The 24663-nt window shown below is 35.0% G+C and overlaps 1 protein-coding gene across 4 annotated transcripts; it reads left to right on the top strand.

Annotated features, from left to right (window-relative positions):
- The first annotated feature begins 9879 nt into the window (after positions 1-9879).
- LOC18446197 (uncharacterized) lies at positions 9880-14494 on the top strand. Of its 4 annotated transcripts, XM_088848678.1 has the most exons (6): positions 9880-10135; positions 10244-10351; positions 11506-11757; positions 12153-13235; positions 13300-13416; positions 14042-14494. In XM_088848678.1, exons 3-5 carry the CDS (start codon positions 11629-11631, stop codon positions 13369-13371), a joined length of 1284 nt encoding a protein of 427 aa, XP_088704804.1. In that variant the 5' UTR covers positions 9880-10135; positions 10244-10351; positions 11506-11628; the 3' UTR covers positions 13372-13416; positions 14042-14494. The 4 variants fall into 4 exon arrangements, with proteins under 4 accessions (XP_088704804.1, XP_011627810.1, XP_020530526.1 ...); XM_011629508.3 differs by lacking the exon at positions 10244-10351; XM_020674867.2 differs by lacking the exon at positions 13300-13416.
- The last annotated feature ends 10169 nt before the right edge of the window (positions 14495-24663 follow it).

Genomic DNA, 24663 nt, shown 5'->3' with positions numbered 1-24663 from the left:
GTTTAGGGTTTCCGCCATTTTTGAAATTTCATGCCAAATAGGGCATGAATCTTTCAAAATTTGTTGGCATATTGATCTTAAAGCTGTGAATCAAAAGATTTTGTTACTAATTTGTGAAAATCGTTGAGAAAAACAGACTTTTTTGGAGATTGAAGGCTTCGGTTCACAAAAACAGGTAAGAACTTTGGGTTTTTTTGTTTTTCCGCCATTTGATTTATTTCATGGCATATTTTGAACAAAATGAGTTCAATAATTAGGGTTTTTAATCTTTATTGTGTCTAGTATGATTTAAAATTTTTAATTTTACGTAATCTGGTCAATTACAGCAAGAAATTTGATATGAACAGTGAGATGTCAGGGGAAAAAAATTCCGCTGTTTTTTTTTTTTTTTCCGCCTTTTGATTTTGTTTTCATGATATATTAGAAATAATGTGTTAAAAATTTAGGTTTTTGATTCCTTATATTGTTGTTTATCAGAAAATATAGTCAATTGGATGTAATTTATTCACTTGGAGGTGAATTTTTGAGTTAAAATCGCTTATGTAAAACGACTCTGTGAAGAACAAATTTTTTTTTTTTTTTTTTTTTTTTTTTTTTTTTTTTTTTTTTTGTAGCCCATGATAGAATTTTTTGTAATCTATGATCGAATTTTTTGTAATCCATGATCAAAATGTTTGTTTTTTTTTCTTGTAATCCATGATCGAATTTTATTTTTTATTTTTTATTTTTGTAACCCATGATAGAATTTTTTGTAATCCATGATCGAATGTTTTGTAATCCATGATCGAAATGTTTGTTTTTTTTTGTAATCCATGATCGAATTTTTTGTTTTTTGTTTTTTATGTAACCCATGATAGAGTTTTTTGTAATCTATGATTGAATTTTTTGTTATCCATGATGTAATTGTTTTTTTCTTTTTTAGTAATCCACGATCGAATTTTTTGTTTTTTTTTGTTTTTTTGTTTTTGTAATGCATGATCGAATTTTATGTAATCCATGAACGAATTTCTTGTAATCCATGATAGAATTTTCTGTAATCCATGATCGACTTTTTTGTAATCCATGATCGAATTTTATGTAATCCATGATCGAATTTTTTGTAATCCATGATCGAATTTTCTGTAATTCATGATCAACTTTTTTGTAATCCATGATCAAAATGTTTGTTTTTTTTACTTGTAATCCTTGATCGAATTTTTTGTGCTTTTTTTTTTTTTGTAACCCATGATTGAATTTTTTGTAATCCATGATGGAATTGTTTTTTTTTGTTCTTGTAATCCACGATCGAATTTTTTGTTTTTTTATGTTTTTTTTTTTTTTTGTAATCCATGATCGAATTTTATGTAATCCATGATCGAATTTTATGTAATCCATGATCGAATTTTTTGTAATCCATGATCGAATTTTTAGAAAATTTATGAATTTTTTTTTTTAATCCATGATCGAACTTTTTGAAAATTTGTTAATTTTTTTTTTAATCCATGATCGAATTTTTTGAAAATTTGCTGTACTTTTTTTTTTTATTTCTTTTTATCCATGATCGAATTTTTTGAAAAATGATGATTTTTCGAAAAGATGTGAAAATCGTGATAAAGTTTTGATTATCATGATGTATTAAACATTTAAACCTAATTTTTAATTTTTATTGTTTGAGTTTGCTGTAATTTTTTTTTTTTTTTTTTTCATGATCGAATTTTTTGAAAATTGATGATTTTCCGAAAAGATGTGAAAATCGTGACAAGGTTTTAATTATCATGAGGTATTAAACCATATTTTAAATTTTTATTGTTAAAGTTTTTGTTGAAAAAATTGTATGTTGATGGATTATTTATGCAAAAAAATGCATGTTATTATATTTTCAATACAAAACTGTATTTTTTTTATTTGTTGTTCATGGATTTTTAAGTTGGAATGACTGATGTTAGCCGGCTCTTTGAAGAATTGTTTTTATTATTAATTTTTTAATGCAAAAAATGTATGTTCTTGATAATTGAGTTGTAGCCATGTTTGGAGCTTGCATTTTGTATTATTCTAAATGTTTGTAATTGATATGTACGAAATATTATTGTCAAAAAAGGTATTTTACAATAACAAATAACAACGAATATGACTACATGAACTACCGCAACATATTATCACTACATATTGTGATTATTTTTCTTTTTGAACTGTCAGGTTAATTTAAACTTTTTACATCTTAAAACAGTTGAATCATGTCAAGATCTATAGAAGACCCTGCATGGCAACATGGGGTCAGACTTGATCTCAACAAGAAAGACAAAATTATTTGTAATTACTGTCAAAGAGTGATAAGTAGTGGGATACATAGGTTCAAGCAACACTTGGCAGGGGTTAAGGGAGAAGTTTCTGCATGCACTAGTGTCCCTAGTAATGTAAAAAAACAGATGGTGGCAATTCTTAATGCTAGCAAAGGTAAAAAAATTGCCAAACATAAGACATATCAATATTCGCATATTCATCCAAAAACATGAAAATTCTTAATGGAGTACCCTCATTTTTTATTGAATTCCTAAAAAACAATATTTATAATGAATTTTAATAATTTTTTCGGATTTTTTTGAAGCTTTATTCTGACCGATTCACCCGATTCCGATCCGGACCGCCGATTCGCCGATCCGGATCACCGATTCGCCGATCCGGATCGGTTTTTGAAAAGCCCGATCCGGGTCACCGATCCGGTTTTTAAACCATTGGTTTTACTAAATGCTCATATGCGTACGCACTTTATACAAAGTCTAACCCGAATGGTGATAGGATGTTTATTTGTGTTCATGATGACGATCATAGTTTCATTGGAATTGCAAGAAAATGATTGTAGACTTTAAGGCAAGAATGGCGATTGAATTTGAGATGACAAATATGGGCTGATGTCTTATTTTCTTAGAAATGAAGTAAAACAAGGATGGAATTTTTATTTCTCAAGGAAATTATGTAAAATAAATATTGAAGAAATTCAAAATGGAAAATTGCAAACCAATTAGCACTATGGAATTTGGTATGAATCTACATAAAAATGGGAAGGAAGAAGAGATCATACTTATTTCCAAAGTTCAGTTTGGAATGAAGATATCTAACTTGTACTAGACCAACTATTGTATATAGTGTTGGATAGAAGGTACATGGAAGAATAAAAGAAGTTGAACGTGTTGGTTTCTGATGCGGCGATAGGGATGAGATATAGATGACAGAAAGAGCAACTCTAGATTTGCATTTACATTGGAACAGCTGCATTCTTACGGTCATTATCGAAATAGAAAGTGGTGGCGCTATCAGGTTGCATTCTTCCGGTCATTATCGAAATAGAAAGTGGTGGCGCTATCAGGTTGCTGTGAAGCAGAGTTTGGGGTGGCTGCCTCATATGAGAAAAGCACTATGGTTAAAAAACTTATTAAAAGAATTAAGATTTGCACAAGAAGGCCGTACTAGGATCTACATGGACTTCGTGTCCACAATAAGATTGGCAAAATATCCAGTCCTGGTTGGGAAGAAGCCTATTCTCAAAAGTTATGAGATTAAAGGAAAGAATGAAATCAAGTTCACGTAATGTATAGCTGAAGATCAGGTTTATGATATATTTACCAAACCATTAAGACCTAAGAGATTCGATAAGTAACACCTATTAGGAATGGCATCTATGTAAACTTATTAAGTTTAAGGGGGAGTTTTGGAATTTTAAACTTCAAAAATTTACCAAGAATAAAAAATAAAAATAATGAAAGACATAAAGGGATGATATGAATTATTCTAGAAAAGTCTACATAGGCTACTTGGAGAAGTAACCTAAAGTCTTCTGCATTTATTGTCCCATTGGAAATTGTTATAGAAACCTCTATAAAAAGAGGAGAGAGCCATAAGTGAGGGTGTTTAGAGGACTGAAAAACAAGAGAGAGAAAGAGACAGAGAGAGTCTGTAGAGTGAGAAAGTAAAACTTGTAGAGAGGTTTTAGAGGGCAGCAGCCTCTACTTTGTTGCAAAGTTCCTAACGACTAAAATTAAAAGATAAGTGTATTCTCTCTTTCCATTGTTTCTTCATATTTTTTTAGTTTATTTTTAAAATTATATTAATCAAACTCCCATCATCTTTTACATTTATTTTTTCTTTTGGTTTTTTTGACATGTTCACTAGAAATAAAGGGAATGCTACGTTGATGCATCCACAACCCTGACGTAACTTTTTCTTTCACAATGACTATGTCCTATAAAATGTGTCTACGTTTTAGTAAGGACCCGGTTTCTATGCGGCCAAACCCGCATATGTAGAAATGGTGGCCTATTAATAAATCTATTTTTTAGATGGAATTTTTGACATAATTTTTAAGGACATGTAATCTCTAACATGGAGATTATGTATATGAAAAAACAAATAAATTTTAAAAACTAGAAATAATAATTCTAGTAAGAAAACATTTGGACCATTAGTTTTCATTGTTTTTAGATGAAACACCTATTTGCATCCATCCATATGATTGATGCTTTACACATTTTGGACCACATATATAGTCATGCGGTCCAGCTCACATGAAATAATTTTCCTTTAATAAATACGGTCATGCACTCCTATCTGCTACTATCATTTGAATAGGTTTTAAAATAAAACAAGGAAAAAGTTTATATAAGGTTGCAACCTTAAAATGAAGAATCACAAATGCACCTCAAAAATCCATCGAAAAAGGTTGATTTAATGTTGGAAAAAACTCTAATTTATTATCCGACATCGAGATGCATGAATATGACAAAAAAAAATTGATTCTTAAAAATAGTGCATCTTGCAATAACCATCCATTTTCAAGATTTTCATATGCTTATATACTTAATTTTAACTATTTTTGAAGTTTAAAATTTTATAATTAGGTATGAAAATCACTAACAGTCAACAACGGAGAAATATAGTGTTTTAGAGAGATAATAAAAAACTCATAAATATGTTTAATGCCAATGTATGCTCGATGGTGGCAGTTAATGAAGTAGATGATGCATCTGAAATTCATCGATGGTGGCAGTTAATGAAGTAGATGATGCATCTGAAATTCACCGGCAGTTAACAACTAATAAATATAGCTGCATTTTTTAGAAAGAAACAAGAATTGAGAAGAAAATTGTAAGAAGGCACATACATGGAGATCTGAGACTTCCACCGTCCACCATCAACAAAAGAAGATGAAAGAAGAACATAAAGCCAAACTTTCTCTCTCTACACTGTTGCACCTTCTTTTATAAACTCACAAACCACAAGATCACTTTCCTAAAGATCCTTACCAAGTTATCAGTAACGAACCATTCTCCAAAGAGATAACCGTCCACCGCCGTTAATCTTAGGATGCAAACCCTCCAAAACGTGATCTAAAAGATTTGCTCTAAAGTTATGCTAAAATGACCCTAAAGGTGAATAAATAAAAATACCTTATCAAACTTTACCACGAAAAGGACTTTATCAAATTAACCCAAAAAGCGAGAGTAATAGTATTTTCTAACAATTACTATAAAAAAAAGAAAATTCATCAAAAAAAAAAAAAAAAAAGAAATATTTAAGTGCCCTAAAAATGAGAAGAATAAAAACACTTAATCCATCCTTCCCTCGATTTTCATCATTCTCTCATGGTTGGAAAAAACTCATCATTGAGATTTGAAATGCATTAAAATAAAATTTGCGTGAGTCCCGTAACTTTCTTCATCCTAAATATAGTAAACACGATCCTAGTTCTTGATGAGAACTTTCAATGAAGGAACCAACATTACCTATTGATTCTCCTTTGAATACTTTATCTTATTCTTTATCAAACATCTCCCTAAACTCGAGCTCCTCTAGGTTTAAGGCATTATCTTGCTTTTCTATCTCTCCATTGATGAAGAAATTAGCTATCATTGCTGCCTCAAGACCAACTTCATTCATTTCATCTTGTTTTTCATAAAAAATAGGACCTTCATCAAATATGGAATCACTCGTGCTATCAGAAAATGATGATTCAAATTGAAGATCCAAACCTATTTGTTCTTCATTAAACTTAGATAGATCAACTTTAATATTGAAATGATATGGAGCATGTGCATAACAAGCTCTCAAAAACAGATTATGACTCATGACCATCAACATAGTATGTCGGAGTTGGGTTTTGCGTGAAGCGTTGGGTCAGCTCCTCAACTCGCCTTTCCAAGTCTTCTATCTCGATCTCGTTCACAATGGATGGGCTTGTTCCCTCAACATCGCCCACGTCCACCAGCCATGATGCCTTCTTTTATGTCAAAAAAAAAAAAAAAAACAAAGACAGCTCTTGCTACACAATTGGTTCAATTGTAGAGGTAGTGGCATTCAATGGGGGAAGCACTTCAAAGAGCGCAAGATCCAATAAATCCCAATAGAGTGTCTTTAGTGCTCTTTCTCCTATTGAAGGACCGGAATTAATGTTGTTTTTTGATCTTTTAAGGAGCTCACTAACACCATCAATGTTAGTGTGGGCTACTTTACAATGCACAAGGACTGCACTCTTTTTTTTTGTTGAGTGATGAAATTAGTTAAGAGTTATTATGGTCTTTTTCATATCGTTGTTTTGGATATTTGAACCATGTACTTGTACCTCTCTCTCTCTTTTTTGTAACAACCTGATGCTGGTCCCGCCTAAGCAGGGTCTTGGGAGGGGTGGGTTGGATACAGTCCCAACTTTTGACTTATGCACAAAATAGCCGATCTCAAGACTCAAACTCGCACTGTTGTGCTGGCTACCTAAGCCTTTTTACCATCACCCCAAATGGTGACCCCTTTCTCTCTTTTTTGTAATACAACTTGTACTATGTTATGGATATTTATACTATGTACTTGTACTATGGGGACTAATTGGCTGAATTTCTTAAACAGTTTCATTGGATTAGTTTTACTTGTACAAGCTCGAGATGTTACTTGAAGAACTGATATGATTAGAAGCCTTTCATTTGAGCTATGCACTTGTACTATGGGGATTTGTTAGATTTAAAACTACCCCAAGTAACACGATGAATTTGTTTAAGAAATGGTTCTTTCATATGATGCAAATAGTAAACATGTATCTTACAAGATGCTATCCAACCAGCAAAAATTAATTTTCTTTGATCCAAATGACTCCTTCATTAATTGGCAAACACATACTTTCTCATTACTTTTCCAGATCTAAATGCCTTCAGTTTCTCGATTTTCTACAACTCGCTTTCTTATTATCTCGTTCTAGTAAATTAACATTTCTTTTGGGTGAATGGTATGTTAGCTTTCTTTTATTAAAAAACTTTCTTTATATAGTTGGATTTGGATGACAAATAAGAGAATAATTTAAGGGGAGATAGACGTGATTTTCTAAGCATACTTGATTACTTGTGTATGCTACTTTTTGGTGTTGTTATTTTTTTGGGGAAGCTTTATGTACCTCCCGTATGAGTATTTCGCCCTATCTAACCATCTATTCTGAATGCACGGTTGAGGTGGTCTCAATCACAATGTCACTTCTCTACAATATTTTATTTTTAATTTTTTTTACAAAATATATTGACAAAAAATTTTGAGCGTCCACTCCTCTTAAACTCTCAACTGTAAAAAAAAATATAAAAAAATATTCTCAATAAAATAAAATAACCAAAATACCTCTGAAAGATTTAAGCGGTATTTTGGTCATTATATTTTATCAAAAAAATTCTTTTTAATATTTTTTTAGGTGCGCCCCGTTGAGATAATGACACGTACTAAATTCCATATCCATATAATTTATAGAACAATATATAAAAATAAAATACTCTGAGACATCATATCTAGATCAAATGGTCAGTGCCTCATCTAAATTGGATGGCTAGATGAAGAAGTACTACCTTCTATACAGTACGGAAGTATAGAAACCTTTCCCTATTGTTATTTCTAGTTGTTACAGTAGCATCAGTAGTTTGGTTCTTGGTTGTTTAATGGCACAATTTGAACTTATGACGTAGTAAACTTCATTGAATTTGGTTACCTGTTATGAGAGATTCTTAAGGAGTTCTTAATATGTCGGCGTGATTGGGATAGGTTGATCAGTAAAAAGATATCGATTTAAAATTGTTAAGGAGGGAGAAGGGGGGCTAGGGAAGAATTTTAGAAGTGAATTGGAGAGGGAGAGAGAAGTTTAAGAGAATGGGAGAGAAAATGATCTCCTTTAGTCATATTGGGATTGTATACCATTATCATCATCTTCAACGTCTTTTTACACGAATTTTGGTCTACCATTCTGTTTTATTTAAGGGGTATACCTTTAATGAGGTTATAAGTCCCATGTCTTTTATCACTACTTCCAACCATATCCTTTTGGGTTCATTTAGCTTTTTTTAGCTTTTTATTTGAACTAACTTGCACCTCCTAACAAATGTTGTATTAGGTTTATACTGCACATAGCTAACCACCTAAGTCTACGTACTATCATCTTATCACATATTGGTACTATATCTAAATTCTCTTGAATATATTTATTTTGAATTCAATCATTTCTTGTCTTATCACTCATCCATCTCAACATCCTCAACTCAGCTACCTTCATTTTGAATGTTCGTCGTTTTTTGACTGCCAACAACCTACTCCTTAAAAGAAAGTTGGTCTCACAGCGATTATAGAGAACTTGCATTCAACTTCATTGCCATGCGACAATCATATAAAACTCCAATTGCACATCTCCATTTCGCCGACCCAGCTCTAATTCTTTGTGCGACATTTTCCTCAATCTCTCCATTTTCCCAGATTATCGATCCAAGATATCGAGAGTGCCTCTTTTTGGTATTTCTTAGTCCTATACTTCTATTATTATACGACGTCTTCCTCAATCTACTCATATTATTATTAAATATGCATTCTATATACTTTGACTTAATCCGGCTAATTTTCAAACTTTTAGATTCTAGAGCATCCCATCCAAAGTTCTATTTTTCTGTTTACGTCCTTTCAGGTCTCATCGATCAAAACGATGTCATCTACGAACAACATATACCATGCTATCTCATCATGCAGGTGTCAAGTTAAGGCGTCCATTACTGAGACAAAGAGGTATGAGCTCAATGTTAACCCCTAACATAGACATCTTCTCACTGAAAACGCACTTGTCTCTCTACGAGTTGCTCGCACACTAGTTAGTGTTCCCTCGTACATATCTCTCAACAATATGGATCGAAAATAGCCAGCTTAAAACACTACTCTAAACCCTTGACTACAGCAATCTTGTGTGCTTGTTAAAAGAAATTGATACGACATTTATATTGAATGGTTGTTAAAGAAGTTAGTCAGCGGACAGTGCAGGCCGTTTCATAACTTATGTAATTTTTTAGGTAATTTGGTAATTAAAGATATTAAGAATGTATTATTGTTTTGTTTGGGGATTGTATACAATGAAACCAAAGAACCATCTAATTTCATATCGAATGGAATAAATGCAACCATCTAATTTCACATCCAATAGTCAATGTTAATTGTGACCACTTTATACTAAAGATAAATAGTATACTTTTCCCTCTTTGTTTTTTTAACCCCTTCAAGTCATTAAAAAAAGAAACAAAAGGAATATTGAAATAGGTATGGAGAACTAGAAGGATGGTCACCTTAATGCATAGTCGCGAAGGTCATCACCGTCGGATCACTGGTCAGGCAGCTGATGGATGGAGATTAGGTGACAACAATCATGTCCATTGGTTTTTAAGCCCACTCTCTTCCATCACCGTCCAACCCAGTGGATCTAACGGTTATAAATGATATGATCATCCGGTCACGATGATCACTAGTTGCTTCCCCGGTCTTCAGATGGAGAGACGTTGAAGTAGCTCAAAGTACCAGGAAACACCTGTCTGAAACAAAAACCCTAAGGGTTTTGGCCATCAAACCAGTGTTTCAACCCGTTAGAACTTTAGGGTTTTTCTTTATTTTTGGGAGATCTGAAACTGTTAGCAATGTATCAGAGAGAGGGAGTTGTAGTACGAGTACAAATTATAGGGTTTAGACCGATTTAAAGTACCCGGTTTTGATATATTTTTTTACTTGTTTTTCTCTAAGACTGATAAGAGACATGGTTCGTGAAGGTTTGAGGAGCGGGAAGAGGGATAGTCTTGGAAACCCTAAAACCATTTCCCCACGGTCACAGGAAGCTCAGGTATTTTTCCCTTTACCAAATGCATGCAGTAACCTGTACTTTTCTAAATGGGTTGACCTGGATTAATTTGAGGCATTTTCTTCCTTTTCCTTTGTGTCCTTTTTGTAGGTCTAAAAGCTGTTTTGAAGTATCTGATTTTCCCTTTTTTGGGATTTTGTGGGTTCATGATGCATCATTCTTCAGTGTTTGTTTGTTTCTCTTTTCCATTACTTTGAGGTTCGAGCTTTTATTTTTACTGTAATTTAAGTTTATTTTAAATGGACTTGGTAGATAGATTTGTAGCTGGGGTTTTGAATGTGATGGCTAACAGGATAGATCTTGAGTTTGTATTGATGTCTGGATACCTGCTTCTTCATCGCTGAATAAAAAATTATCAATATATTTCTTTAAGGATAAAGTTCATATATCGTCGCAACCTTACCCTTGAAGTAAGGTGCACACCAAAAATCCTCCAAAAGAGAGTTTCTTGACATTGGAGAACCCTCCAATTGATTGTTTGTAACATCAGGACTACATTTCCAATTTTCCATGCAAATTTTAGATATGCGCTTTACTTCCACAGAATAAGGAAGCCACCTTATACAAACCTTACCCTTTCTTTAATATTCTGAATATTCATGAAATTGGATTCTTGTGGGATATTTTGATGGGTTTTCTCAATGCTGACTGGTTTATTTGTTAAAACCACTCTCCCTGTTCAGTTTTGACAGTAACCATGCGGATTTTTTATTTATTCTATGTTTTTATTGATGAGATTTTCTTTAGAATTTAATTCTAGTTGATTGGGCTTTTATAATGGGTTCAATCACGGGTTTTCCTCTGTATTGGACAAAACTACTGCTGAACACATTCATTTATCATTTAACTAAATAACCTTTGTACCGGTTTATTTGGTTTTCTCAATCAATCTCATGTGTCCACTTTCTTCCTTTCCATTTGTGTGTCAACAAATTCCATCAAATTCATTTCCTTTTCTCGATCATTACTGTGAGAACTGCTTGCTCACATGCTGGAATTTGAGTAATTGCAGAGCAATCTGTTGGTTTTAATTTCTTTTTTTTACGTATGAAATTCTCTTTTTCTGTGCTGAAAAATCATGGAGAAATATTTTTCTTTTCCTTTCAGAGAACTTACACTCGTGGTTTCTTATTTGAGATAAAACGATGGGTTTTTCAGTGTTCTTTCGATGGATTGCTAGGTGTCAATGTCTATTCTATTCAATTACCTTTTCTCTAGAGTGGAAACAAAAAATTTAACAAAGGAAATTGCATTTGTATTTGGATATTATCTCTTAATTACCTTGTTAGTTGTTTAGTACTGTTTTGATGGGTATGAACAAATAACGGCTGACATTAATTATCTTTCACCAGGTTAGCAATGGGGCTTTATCTGTTTTAATTCGTGGTACCTCTACATCTAAGCTGTCCGAAGGATGCGCAGCTAAATTTAGAAAAACTACAGATGTAGAAGAATCCCTCACTGTATTGGTAACTATGAACGAGCAATCCCAGGTCTTACATAGCCAAGAATCAAATCGTGCAAGTGGTGTGACAGAAGACCCATGGCTTGAGAAATTGAGTGGTACCCTGATTGCGGAAAATGAAACAACATCAGATGGACAGGTAGAATTGGAGCCTTTTAATGTTCTTGAATTTTAGCTTCTTTCACTTTACATTGTTCTTTATTTATATTTCATTTGCTTTAAGTAATGGGATGTAGAAAACCACGACCGATGGGGGTTATAACTGCTTCACTATTTTTGCTTGTCGCAATCTCTCTCCATCACCATCCTTTATTAACACTTTACCATCAGACAGGCATGATCCCTTTGCACTATAAACTCCAATAGTCCATTGGAGGATAGCATACATTTTCCTTCATATCGGTTACCCTTGTTGTCACTATTTGGTAGTGTCCATTTGGCCATTGGAGAATTTCATCTTTAGTGTGCTAAAACTAGGATGTGAATGCTAAGTGTTATATTTATGTCATTCTCTTCTTTCTTTACAATATCCAGGCGTCACCTGCTTCTGGATCGGCATCACTGCAGCAGGCACAGGTAGCAGGTGGGACTAATCGAAATAAACTTGCTGTAGATGATGACATAGATACACTCATTTCTTGTTTGACTCGGACCATTACTTTTCTAAATGGTTGTATGGCGCCTGCATATGGGGACAAGACCCCAATCTGTGTTGCATATTGGCTTAGAACTGCAAACGGAGCAGCTGAACGTTCACGAATGTGGGCTTCAGAGATGCAAGCAGCTTTGGATGCGGCTCGACAGGAAATTACCTCTTTGTGTAGGAGTGTAAAGGAGGTGCACGCAGAGACATCCGGGACACGGGTGAAAGAGGCAGGCCCTCAAGTAAAGACAACTGAAGATGATTCATCGAAGTTACAAGCCAAGGTTAAGGTGCTGGGCTCTCAAACAGAGACGGCTCGAGGAAAGGCATCAAGGGTTGAGTACAAGGTTAGGGAGATGGATTCTCAGATACAGGCAGCAAACTTAAAGACATTTAGGGCGGATGTAAGAAAGGCAGCACAATTTCAGGCATCGAGGGCAGAAGCCCAGGTTAACAAGTTATGCTTACATTTAGCGGAGGCCAGGGCAGAGGCATGGAGGGCAGATGCCAAGGCCAATGAATTACGCTCTCACCTAAAGGCAGCGCGGGCAGATCTGTCAAGGACACGGGCTGAGGCTAAGGATGCACATCGTCAAGCAGAGGCAGCGCAAATAGAAGCATCGAGCGCGAATGCGAAGGTTGAGGAGGCATATAGTCAGCTAGAGTTAGCGCAAGCAGAGGTCCTAATGATGCAAAGCAAGGTTGAAAAGGCATGTTTTGAGACGGCAGCACAGGCAGAGGCCTTGGGGGCAAAGTTGGCAGTTATGAGAGCGCGTATTGAGATAGAAGCAACAAGAGCAGAAGTGTTGAGATCACAAGCTGAGGTTAAGGAGGCACATTGTCAGATTGAGGCAGCGCAAGCAGATGCATTGAGTGCTCGTGCTGAGGTTAAGGATTTGCAGTGTCAAATGGAGGCAATGCAAGCAGAGGCACTGACCATGCAGGCTAAGGTTGATCGGCTTATGAGGGAGCTGGTGAGTTTCTTCTTATTTGTTAAGTATCGACATTGTACTTGAAATGCTTACATAAATCTTGCAGGTAACCCTGGAACTAGAGATGTCAATTAGGGGCTGGAACCATCCTGTTTTCAATAGACCATTTCACTCCTAGTCATCTTTGTCTTACCTCTCTGACTCATCCCGAATCCAAATTGAGGTAAAAGTAGTAAATTGAAAAGAAATATATCTATTCAAAGTACCATCTTAATATATCAAGATTCTAGATAACGTGCATGACTATAGAAGTATTTTAAGTTTGTCCTGATTTTTCCGTCTTTTATTTCTTGGTACTCTCTTTTTATATTTGTTCTACCTCTAAAATCTGGATGAACAATACAAAAGCAACTTGAGTCTCCAAGTTGATTGAGTCTCTTGATATTGGACGCTTGCAGCTTTTTCAATATTTGACTTTTATGAAACAAAAGATAATAAAATGATATGAATATCTATTACATTATACAATACAGTCTTTAAACAGGACTTTTGTATCTATAGGGTTGTGTGATTGGATCGCAAACGCTAAAATAGGCAATAGCAAGAAGTTATTAAAGAAGTTTAGAACTTCTTTTCTAAGTTCTGGCCATAATATGATTTGGAAGGTTCTTGTTGTTGCAACGTTTAGGCTGTGGACTCGAATCCAGCTTACCGAACAGAAACACTTGTACTCACGAACACAGAAATGCACAAAAAGAAAAAAGAAAAATGAGGCCTCTATTTCTGACCGATACTCTTTATCTTTTTTATCATGGATTCTGACTACCTTTATGACATTTCTTATGCAGGAGACTACAAAGAAGCAGACAATGCAGGTCAGTTCTACAGACCACCGCAACGTCATTGCTGAACTCAAGGGTGAGAACAAAGCGTTGCGCTATGCCTTTGAAAGCTCGCTCGGTAAATTGAAGACCAGTTCAAGGTATAAGATGCTTTCATTGAGGAATACAACCAGCTGTAGTGAAACAAGCACCTCATCAAAGTGAGGAAGACATTCGATCTTCATCTTTGCCTTCAAGTGACGCCTAAGTGTTTGGCCCTTCACTGCAATTTTACCTAACCTGCATTAAGTTCTCGATTGCTCGAGTATCAGGGTTAACTCCAGAATATGGGGTAGTCGAGAGAAGGATACCGAGTTATCTTCAGTGGGAAGACAATGGCATTGTATTACTCTGGTCTTTTCGTACAACTGTTTAGAAAGTCTTGTTTATCAATGAAATATTGTTCTTCAATTGCAGTAACCACCTCATGGCACATCCATTTCCATTCTCTTTTCTGTTTTTTACTTTAATTTTTTATTGACACAAAATTACAATAATAATTTGTTGTTAATATACTTTAGATCCCGCCATTGATCGCAAAAATTTGATTTCCAGGGTAAGCATCGGGGTTTTAGGGGACAAGAGAGAGGGAAAGAGATTGAATTTAATGAGAATGAAGTTTCTATAAGGTCTAGGCTTTATGAAAACAAAATAAAGCAGCACTGCAAATCCTCGTCTAGAAAGCAGTTTTGGCAACAAAAGTCTCCACGATGGATCTAAATCTATTAACTACACTGACAATAAAATTTGAAACTAAAAAAAAATGACACTTAATTTCAAGGTGAAATGGATGGTCTAGATAATTTTTTACAATATAAAATAAATAATTTTTAGAGCTTAAAATTATAATTATTTTTCACAACTGATATTTCAAACTGAGATGATCGATGTAAAGGTTTTTGAATGTTTGAATTGAACTGAGATGATCGATGTAAAGGTTTTTGAATGTTTGAATTGTAATTTTTGATGAATCATGAGGGGAGATTTTACTTATTTTGATACAGTTGGAGCCCTATCGGACCGTTTTCCATAGCGCATACACTATGCTCCTTAGGTAGGATACTGCACATCTTGTCTCTCACTCAAAATACCTATCTAGGAGAATTTTCTTAGTGTAAGATCTTTGGAAACACAGATGATTATTTTTAAATGAAAAAACTATGAATTTTAAGTTTTGTGGCACTTAAATCTAGCCCTTTAAAAATTGGGCGGTGTCTATTAAATCCCAAAATTTCAGATCCAAAAAAGTATCAATATGGAGAAAATAAAGAGTATTATCCCTAGAAAGAGGAAATCTTTCCCTTGTATATTTCTACTAAATAAAGCGTAATATATGGTGAAAGCAATGGTTTAAAAAACGGATCGGTGACCCGGATCGGGTTTCCAAAAAACCGATCCGGATCGACGAATCGGCGATCCGGATCGGGAATCGGGTGAATCAGTCAGAATAAAGCTTAAAAAAAATTCAAAAAAATTATTAAAATTCATTATAAATATTTTTTTTTAGGAATTCAATAAAAAATGAGGGTACTCCATTAAGAATTTTCATATTTTTGAATGAATATGCGAATATTGATATGTTCTTTCCCTGCATGAACCGCCATTCAGCATTTAATTTACAGTATTTCGTGCTCATCCCTACACTGTTGCTGTTGGGACTCGATATGTGAATAATATGGCTGGGATAGGGTGGCCTCAGAATCATCATCTCTCTCGTTTTCTCTTTGAATAATATGGATTAAAAAAAAAAAAAACAAATTTTCAAAAAAATCGATCATGGATTAAAAAAAAATCACAAATTTTCAAAAAATTCTATCATGGATTACAAAAAAAAATTCGATCATGGATTAAACAAAAAAAATCACAAATTTTCAAAAAATTCAATCATGGATTACATAAAATTCGATCATGGATTACATAAAATTCGATCATGGATTACATAAAATTCGATCATGGATTACAAAAAAAAACAAACAAAAAAAAAAAAAAAATTCAATCGTGGATTACAAAAAAAGAAAAAAATAGTTTGATCATGGATTACAAAAAATTCAATCATGAATTACAAAAAACTCTATCATGGGTTACAAAAAAAGCAAAAAACAAAAAATTCAATCATGGATTACAAAAAAAAAAACAAACATTTCGATCATGGATTACAAAAAAAAAACAAACATTTCGATCATGTATTACAAAACATTCGATCATGGATTACAAAAAATTCTATCATGGGTTACAAAAAAAAAAAAACAAAACAAAAAAATCGATCATGGATTACAAGAAAAGAAAACAAACATTTCGATCATGGATTACAAAAAATTCTATTATGGGTTACAAAAAACCAAAAAATTCGATCATGGATTACAAAAAAACAAAAAAAATTCGATCATGGATTACAAAAAAAAAAAAACCGTACGGAATCGCCGATTCACTGTTCGGACTCGCCGATTCCGTACAGTGAATCGGCGATTCACTGTACAAAATCGTCCGGTTCTCTCTAGAACCGGACGATTTCTGATTTTTTGGGCGATCCGGTCCCTTTTCACTATTTCCGAGTCGAACCGGGCGAGTCCGGTTCGACTCGGCGTTTTTTAAAATGCTGGTTGAAAGTAATGATATGAATTTAGCAAATAAAATAAAATATAAAAAACTAAATACAATGTCATCAAAAGTTAAACAGGATATTAAGAAATTGAAAGAATAAAACCGAACGACCCAAAAATTAATAAAGCAAAAACTAATAAAGATTAATGCTTCACTTAAGTTAAATATTTAAACTTTCATCTAATATATTAATCTCGATGCATCAACTAGTTGTACGTAGTTCTTGTTTATCAAAGATGGGTTTTACAAATGAATAATTGGTTCATGCGGGCTGGACGGCATTTGTACAATATGCAATCTAAAGGTATAAAGCATCTATCTTAAAGATAGATGCAAATAGGTGGTCCATCTAAAAACAATTGAAACTAATGGTCCAATATTTTCTTATTAGAGTTATTATTTCTAGTTTGTGAAATTTATTTATTTTTTCATATTCATGATCCCCATCATAAAAATTATATTGTTTTCTAAAAATTAGGATCCAATTCTATTGTAAAAATAAATTTATTAAGGAGCCCGCATTTTTACATGTGCCGGCTTGGTCGCATGCTAACCGCGTCCTTTATGAATTTCATGTCTATTGATATATACAAGGACAAGGTTTTTCCTCCGAGTCATCTATTTACATGAGCCTGCCATCTAAAATTCATTTTAGATTTGGATTTTGTATCCAAAAGCTCATCTATTTACAAGAGCCTGCCTTCTAAAATTCATTTTAGATTTGGATTTTGGGTCCAAAAGCATAGGGGTTAAAATAACCACTATGATGAATATGAATACAAGAAGGAAAAATAATTTTTAAAAATAAAAGAAATATATTTTTGGGTTTTCTTTAACACCCTCTTTTTTAAGTAGCGGTGGAACCATCATTTTTGCGCCTGATGTTTGATGCATCAGAGGATGCATATGTGGACCTGTGTCCCCCACATATTTTCTATAAACCAAAGTTAATAGTCAAGGGACCATAGCATACTTTTCCATCATTAACTCTAATTGCTCTAGAGAATTTATAGTAGGTCATCACTGTCCACTCATTAATTGGATGGTCTCAATGAGATAGGGAGTTCATGACTTATCTTCTTAGGGTTCCACCTCTCAATTGCCCTGCTCAAGTATACATAAAAAGATATTTTGTGGTCATGCGGACTATCGTGAACTTACACAAATTTGTGGCCTTTATTATCTACATGGGTCACAAAAAGGGGTACGTGAACTCATGCAGCACTGCCTTTGTAATTAAAATGACATATTGTCCTTATGATTCCAGAAATAGTATATAGATATAGATATAAATAGTATATAGATATAGATATGGATGTCATTTAATTGGAAAAAAACTAAAATGATGATGATAATATAGGTTCCATTTGTATAAAGACATCAATTTTGAACAATCAAAATATTGTGAAGTCACCAAATCTTATCGGGAGATGCTGTTTCAATATTAAAAACTCCTAATATAATCTTAAAATCTATTTTCGTTAATTATAAAATTTAAAGCTAAAAAATAGTGCACACTAAGCGGATTTAGAACACTTCAGTTTTTTTAAAATGGACAACCTAAATAATGCATTTCAAGATGTGCTACTTCCAGGATTGAACTCCATTTTTTCTCATATCCATATATATCAAGGCTGAGATGATCAACTGGAAGGCCTTCGAGCGTTGGAACAACCTTTTTTTATGGGTTTTTGAGGCACACCTTACTTCTATAATATGACGTTAACAATGTATATAAATTTATTCCTTCACCTTACTTCTATAATATGACAATGTATACAAATTTATTCCTTCACCTTACTTCTATAATATGACGTTAACAATGTATATAAATTATTCCTTTATATATACCTTCCTTTATAATCATAAAAAATGAGGACCAACTTTCGCCGCCTAACATTTCAATAACTTAAAAAATATTACCTTTATTTCAACTTATTCAAAATTATCATTCAAAATTCCTTTTTCTTCATTAAGCCACCTTCTTAAAATTTTGATTGATCGGATCAAAAAAAATGGCCTTTTAATAAATAATTTATTTTGAAAATGTAAACAAGGAGAAGACAATTTACATTTAGTACAAAGATATCAAAATCATTATTGATCATTATGTAAAATTGGGCATCTGGGGATGTATAATTGACTAAGTACAAAGTCTAAAATAAAATTTATCAATTATTGTGACACACTTTAATCTATTGTATTTCACATCTAATGATTAAAATTGATTGTAACTTCCCATACAAAAAATGAATAGTCTACCATCCCTTTCATTTTCTATGATTTATTTCCATCTTCTCACTTTCTCCGCCTAATGTGCTTCTTTTCCCACAAATTGACATCGTTTCCTCTACAAAAAGCCTACTATCTTTCTACCAAAACGAAAAACCTACATAATTTTTCTCTCTTGCCAAAGCCCAATAGGTTTTATCTCTTTGCAACAACACACTCACCTCTTTCCCACTTATTAATATTTTTTAAAGGCACTAAATATTATTTCAAAAGAAATATCCTTTCAAAATCATAGTTTCCCCAAAGCAAAACTTTTCTTTTAATATAGAAATAGAGAGAAGTAGTAGATATTTAGTTACGCACTTATAATTATAGAAGAGGATGTCGAGTTAAATATAGGAATACCGTCTTCTATTGTGTTCATGAAACCAAAAGGAGATAAAGTTTATATGGAACATTCAGCATAATTCAATGACTAAACACATGAGGAGATAGAAACTGAATGAGGTTCAAACAGTCGCTGAGTGCATAAAGGCTTGATAGATAGTGGGACTATATAAGAGACTAATGGACATATTTTTCAAGGTATATCCATGAATTACGGTTCAAAAATATCTTAATATGAGACCAAACTATGGGACCACATTCTCATGGCTCCATGGCTATTAATTGCCTCTCCGCACAATATTGGAGAAATTTGGATATAAATTGATATGCCTTAAGAGACTCCGTTCATCAAAAAAAGGGGTTTGACGGTCGAACATTATGAAACCTCATTAAATAATGTTGGAATGAGGTGGAACTATGCAAATATCTATATTGGGGGCTTATATGCCTCTAATCCAAGATCATAGCATTGTTTGATACATCTTTTGATTCACTAGTTGCCAGGATATGCCTTGACTGATGACCCATCTTGATAATTGAGGATTGATATGAAATTTTTGGAAGTGTCATATTTGAGGAGTGGTAACCCTCTAGTTTTAACTTATTTGGAGATGATTTGACCACTCATTGATAGATAAGGCTTATATCCATTGATTGTCAAGTATATATAGACAACCTTCGGACATCAAAATCGAGGTTTCTCCCAATATATATGGCGTTTCTCGTGGTACTTGAACCATTCGATACCCAACTCATTGTCTTACAAATCTTTGGAGTATGATACCATGAGAAAGAGGTTGGAGCTGAAATAGTGGTCCTCAAACTATTTTAGATCTTAACTACTAACCCTCATATCTCCCGGAGTAAGGAGTTTGGACATCAAATTTTGTGGGGATGTTCCTCATATGCGCTGTTACAAAATATCCAATTGCCATGGTCAATACTTCTACATGGTGAGAATGGTTTATCCTGCAATAGTCTAATCTACTACCCAAATCTGTAGCAGAAATGGGTCAACTTCAACGAGGCATATATCCCTAATTATTGATCCATTTAAGGTGAAACTTTTACCATTTAATTCCACATTTAGTCCTCTATCTCCATGCCAATTTCAAAACCAAAGGACTTCCATCAGAAAGCAGCATCCATTGTAGTAAAAAATGCTCAAGAAGACACAAGTTCGACTGACAGTCACAAAAATGAGAGGAACACTGTATTTTCTCATGGGACGATCTGGTCACAATGGGTTTGTTTTTTCTTTAAACTCAATCGTGATTTAAAATATGTCAAGACCTATCCATTTGAGCTCTTCAAGGGAATATAGGTGGGATTGAACGTTATCCCATATAACCAATATGTGAAATGGTGGCTATAACGGCCTCATGTCCTCAAGGAATAGAGATTTTTTCTTCTTTTTAATTTTTTGGAGGGAAAGAGAGATGAACATGTTATAGAGTTCCAAACAGATAAGCCATTCTGAGAACACACAGAAACCATTGCAGTCTACAAGATCAAATCCTTCATAACACTCTATCAAACAACAAGAAAGCACTCTTTGTGTCGTTATGATATGAAGATAAGCCTATAAGAGAAATCATAACAGGGACCTCTGATTCGAACCCATTTCTCATCACAAACCCATGAATTTCTCTGGTTTTTAGTTCTGGAAAAATCCGAGAAACCCTACGAATAACAACCAATAAGTAACATAATTGGGCCTTATGCCTGAGTATAACATGCAATTGAAAAAATTGAGAGCTTCTTGGGCACAGCCATTTCTAGCATAGCCCGAGATCAATGCAGTCCATAAGAACATATTTCTTTCATGCATAATTTCAAAGACTTTCTTTGCCAAATGCAACTCTTTGGATTTTATATGAGAAATCAAGAGAGTGTTTGATGAATGGAGGTTGTACTCATGTGGGTTTTGCTTGTGGTGGCCATGAAGTGTGTTACCCTGTGGCGTCAGAGAGACCATGGCTGAAAAAGAACTAAAAACAAAGGCAATTGTGCACAAGCTGGGGTAAACGAATTCATTTGACAATTGGAAGTAGAGAGAGATGGCTTTTTCGGGGTACCCATTTGAAGCACAGGCTTTGATCATGGAATTGACGCTGGGTGTGCTCACGTGAGGGGGATTTTGGAAAGTGGGGAAATATGGTGTGATGAAAAGCAATTAAGGTTTCAAGAGGGAAGGTAAGGATTAAGACTCTTAACAAGCTCCTCACATAAGTGTTAAAAAAATCAACTCGGCCAAGGTACTGGGGACCTGGTGGAGGCAATTTACTCGGACGAGTCCGAGTGACTCGCCTCTTTACAAGGCAATTTACAAGGGTAAAGTTTACTCTTTAGAGGTAACCAATAAGTCATACTAACATATTGGATATAAATTTACGATAATATTATAGTTAAACGTTAAAAACATTTTGTACAACTGACTCGCCCAAAACTTGCCTCTAGTTTGAGGCCGAGTCCGAGTAGCCACGGCCGAGTTTTAAAATTATGTACTAGACACATGATGGGAAACACATTTGAATTAGAGTTAGGCCACTTCATCAATGGGAAACTTAGTCATTTTGAAAGGCTCAAGGCAGCAAGTCCACAAACACTGTGGTGTGTAGGGGTGCCAAAGGGAGCCTGGGAAGGACCGGGCCATTGAATTTGGCCCGAGGGCAGGGCTTAGTCCAGAAATTTAATCTCAGTGACCGGCGAAACGTGGGTTAGGGGTCCATTGCTATGCTCAACAAACCCATTTTATTTTTTCTTAATGACCTTTTTTAAAAAAATTGGGTCTCTATTTGGCCCGATGCCACAACCACTAACTAGGCCATCTAGCCGCTGGCCTTGGCTTGGCCTATTGCTATCTTTGGCTAGGGCTGGCAACGGTCGAGCCTGTGCGGGACTAGACCTTGCCTGGGCTGGCCTCGGTCCAAGTCAGAATAGGTCCGGCCATGACCCAATTAGCACCAGGCTGAGTTGGGGCCGGGCCTAGGTTTAAACAAAAAGGAACATAGAAAGAACCAAAAGAGAGGGAGGGACCAACCATAGCCCCCAAATGAAGCATGGTGCGGGCTGAGGTAGGTCCTCAGGCCAACTCTTGTGGCCTATACTTGGTTTTTTCAGGCCGGCTGACCTGGCTGGGCAGGCTAGGCCGCAAGGAATAGCAAGCCACATCTTTCACTATGGCCAGCAAGAATATGAAGGGCCCAAACCAATTTGTCAATAGTCCTGACAGTCGAGTAGCAAATTCAGTGTTTCAAAAGTCGGATCGGGTTCGGACTCGTCACGCAGGTATCGAATTCCGATTGGCGCATCCATATCAAACAACAAAATTTTAACTTAACTGGAAAACCCAGACTGAAGCAATTATTTCAGAGTAGAATCATTCAGTGGCTTTTCAGTCTAGAATCTCCAGCTTCCCAATCTGGTCCAACTCAGGCGACTCTGAAGTAGGACAAGCCATGTTTAAATCACTTAGGAAATCACAGAAATACCCTAAACATTATGAAAAATCAGCCAAATTCCATTGCTATTAGCCTATCTAGATCTGTGAATCCCAAATTACTTCATATCTATCACAAGCTGAGGTAATAGTATCAATTATTCTGGTTACCCACAAAATTCACCTCAAACCATGTGAACAACGTCCTAACCAGAGAGACCATCACAGGTCCATAAAACAACAAAATGCCCTAAACAAAGCTAGAACACCTCCTAAATTATGTTATAAAAGAAAAAAAAGAAAAAAGGGAAACAAGAGGAAGAAGTTCCACACATAAAATTCTATAGAAAAACAAACCATTATTATAACAAGCTTCCCTAAACTAGACCACAAATTGATCCCACAAAACAAGAAAATGTCCTAAAGCATACCACAATTAGCCCACACAAACGCCCCCAAGACAAGGGCACAACAGTACCATATGCTGACAAAGAAACAATACCTCCACCTTTTAGAGAGGTGTACCAATCTTACCCAAATAAGCCTAGTCCATGCCCAAATGACCAAAACTACCCTAAATCTCAACAACTTCATGGCCAGCAAAGTTATTGCCTTTGTGCATCTTCTATCCCTTCCAACATGGACTATGCATGCATGGCATTTAACCAAATAAATGAACCAGGCTCTTACACTTGGAGCACCATGATAAGGGGGTTTTCATGTAGCTCAAACCCATTAGAAAGCCTGAAGTTCTACAGTGCAATGAGAGCCCATGGACTCATAGCCAATAGTTACACCTTATGCTTTGCTCTTAAGGTTTGTGCTAGAGTCTCAGCCATTAGTGAAGCACAAGAGCTCCACACTGAGACTATAAAAGCTGGGTTAGGTTGGGATGTTAATGTTATCAACACTTCATTCATCAAACTATGGTGAATTAGAGCATGCTGGTAAGCTCTTTGATGAAAGAACTGTGGTTTCATGGAATGCCATGATGGGTGGTTATAACCAAAGGGGTTGGTTTTGTGAGGCATTGTATTTGTTTAATTTCATGAGAGAGGGGTTACAGAAGCCAGATGGTGTTACAGTGGCCATGGTGCTCTCCAGTTGTGCAAATTTGGGGGCCCTTGGAGAGGGGCGATTAGTCCATAATTACTTAGAAGCTAGTGATGTAAACATGGATTTAGTAATTGGCAATGCGCTCATGGACATGTATGCCAAATGTGATAGCTTAGAGGATTCGTCTAAAAAATTTTAAGAGGATGACAGAGATATTTGGTCTCTTGGAATTCTATGATAAATGCTTTTGCGATCCATGACAATGCTAGTAAGGCTCTCGATCTCTTTCGATTAATGAGAACATATCGTAAAGAATCTAAGAGTGTGCACCGATTGTCACTCGGTGACAAAACTTATCTCAAAGATAAACGACCGAAGAATCATCATTAGATATCAGAGCCACTTCCACCATTTCAAGAGGGGTAAATGTTCTTGTATGGAGTATTGATGATTCCAAGGGTTTCAGAAGCCTCAAGAGAAACCTCAAATTTTGCCAGTTCTTACAAGAAATGATGGGAAGGTGATGAAGGGATAAAGAATTAGTATACTTTAACCCTAAGGTCGGTGGAAAAGCATAGGGCTCAGGATATGAATGATGGATGATTGTGGAGAGGGAACACACCAATAGGGTCATGTATCATTCTTGCCAGTACCACTCTATCTCCATCACTGCCTACCTCTTTGAAAGGTGATGACCCTAAGGCCTGTGGTTCTTCCAGAGGCCAATAGATTATGGTATAGTTATCCCAACAGTAAAACATGTTAAAAACCCATCACAACATTGAGCTCTCTCTCTCTCTCTCTCTCTCTCTCTCTCACACACACACACACACATGCAAAGACACTCACATGCACGACAAGATGATGAAAA

The sequence above is a fragment of the Amborella trichopoda genome, chromosome 10 (assembly GCF_054954075.1).
Source record: "Amborella trichopoda isolate Santa Cruz 75 chromosome 10, AtrichopodaSantaCruz75HAP2 v2.0, whole genome shotgun sequence".
Classification (NCBI taxonomy): domain Eukaryota; kingdom Viridiplantae; phylum Streptophyta; class Magnoliopsida; order Amborellales; family Amborellaceae; genus Amborella; species Amborella trichopoda.
Note: the sequence above shows the minus strand (reverse complement) of the source record. Positions and strands in the feature narration are given on the sequence as shown.

Coding starts and splice junctions, on each gene's coding strand:
- LOC18446197 (XM_006856320.4), top strand. CDS start 10,052: ATGGTTCGTGAAGGTTTGAGGAGCGGGAAGAGGGATAGTCTTGGAAAC. Junction 10,136..11,505: donor CACGGTCACAGGAAGCTCAG/GTATTTTTCCCT, acceptor ATCTTTCACCAG/GTTAGCAATGGGGCTTTATC. Junction 13,236..14,041: donor ATCGGCTTATGAGGGAGCTG/GTGAGTTTCTTC, acceptor TTTCTTATGCAG/GAGACTACAAAGAAGCAGAC.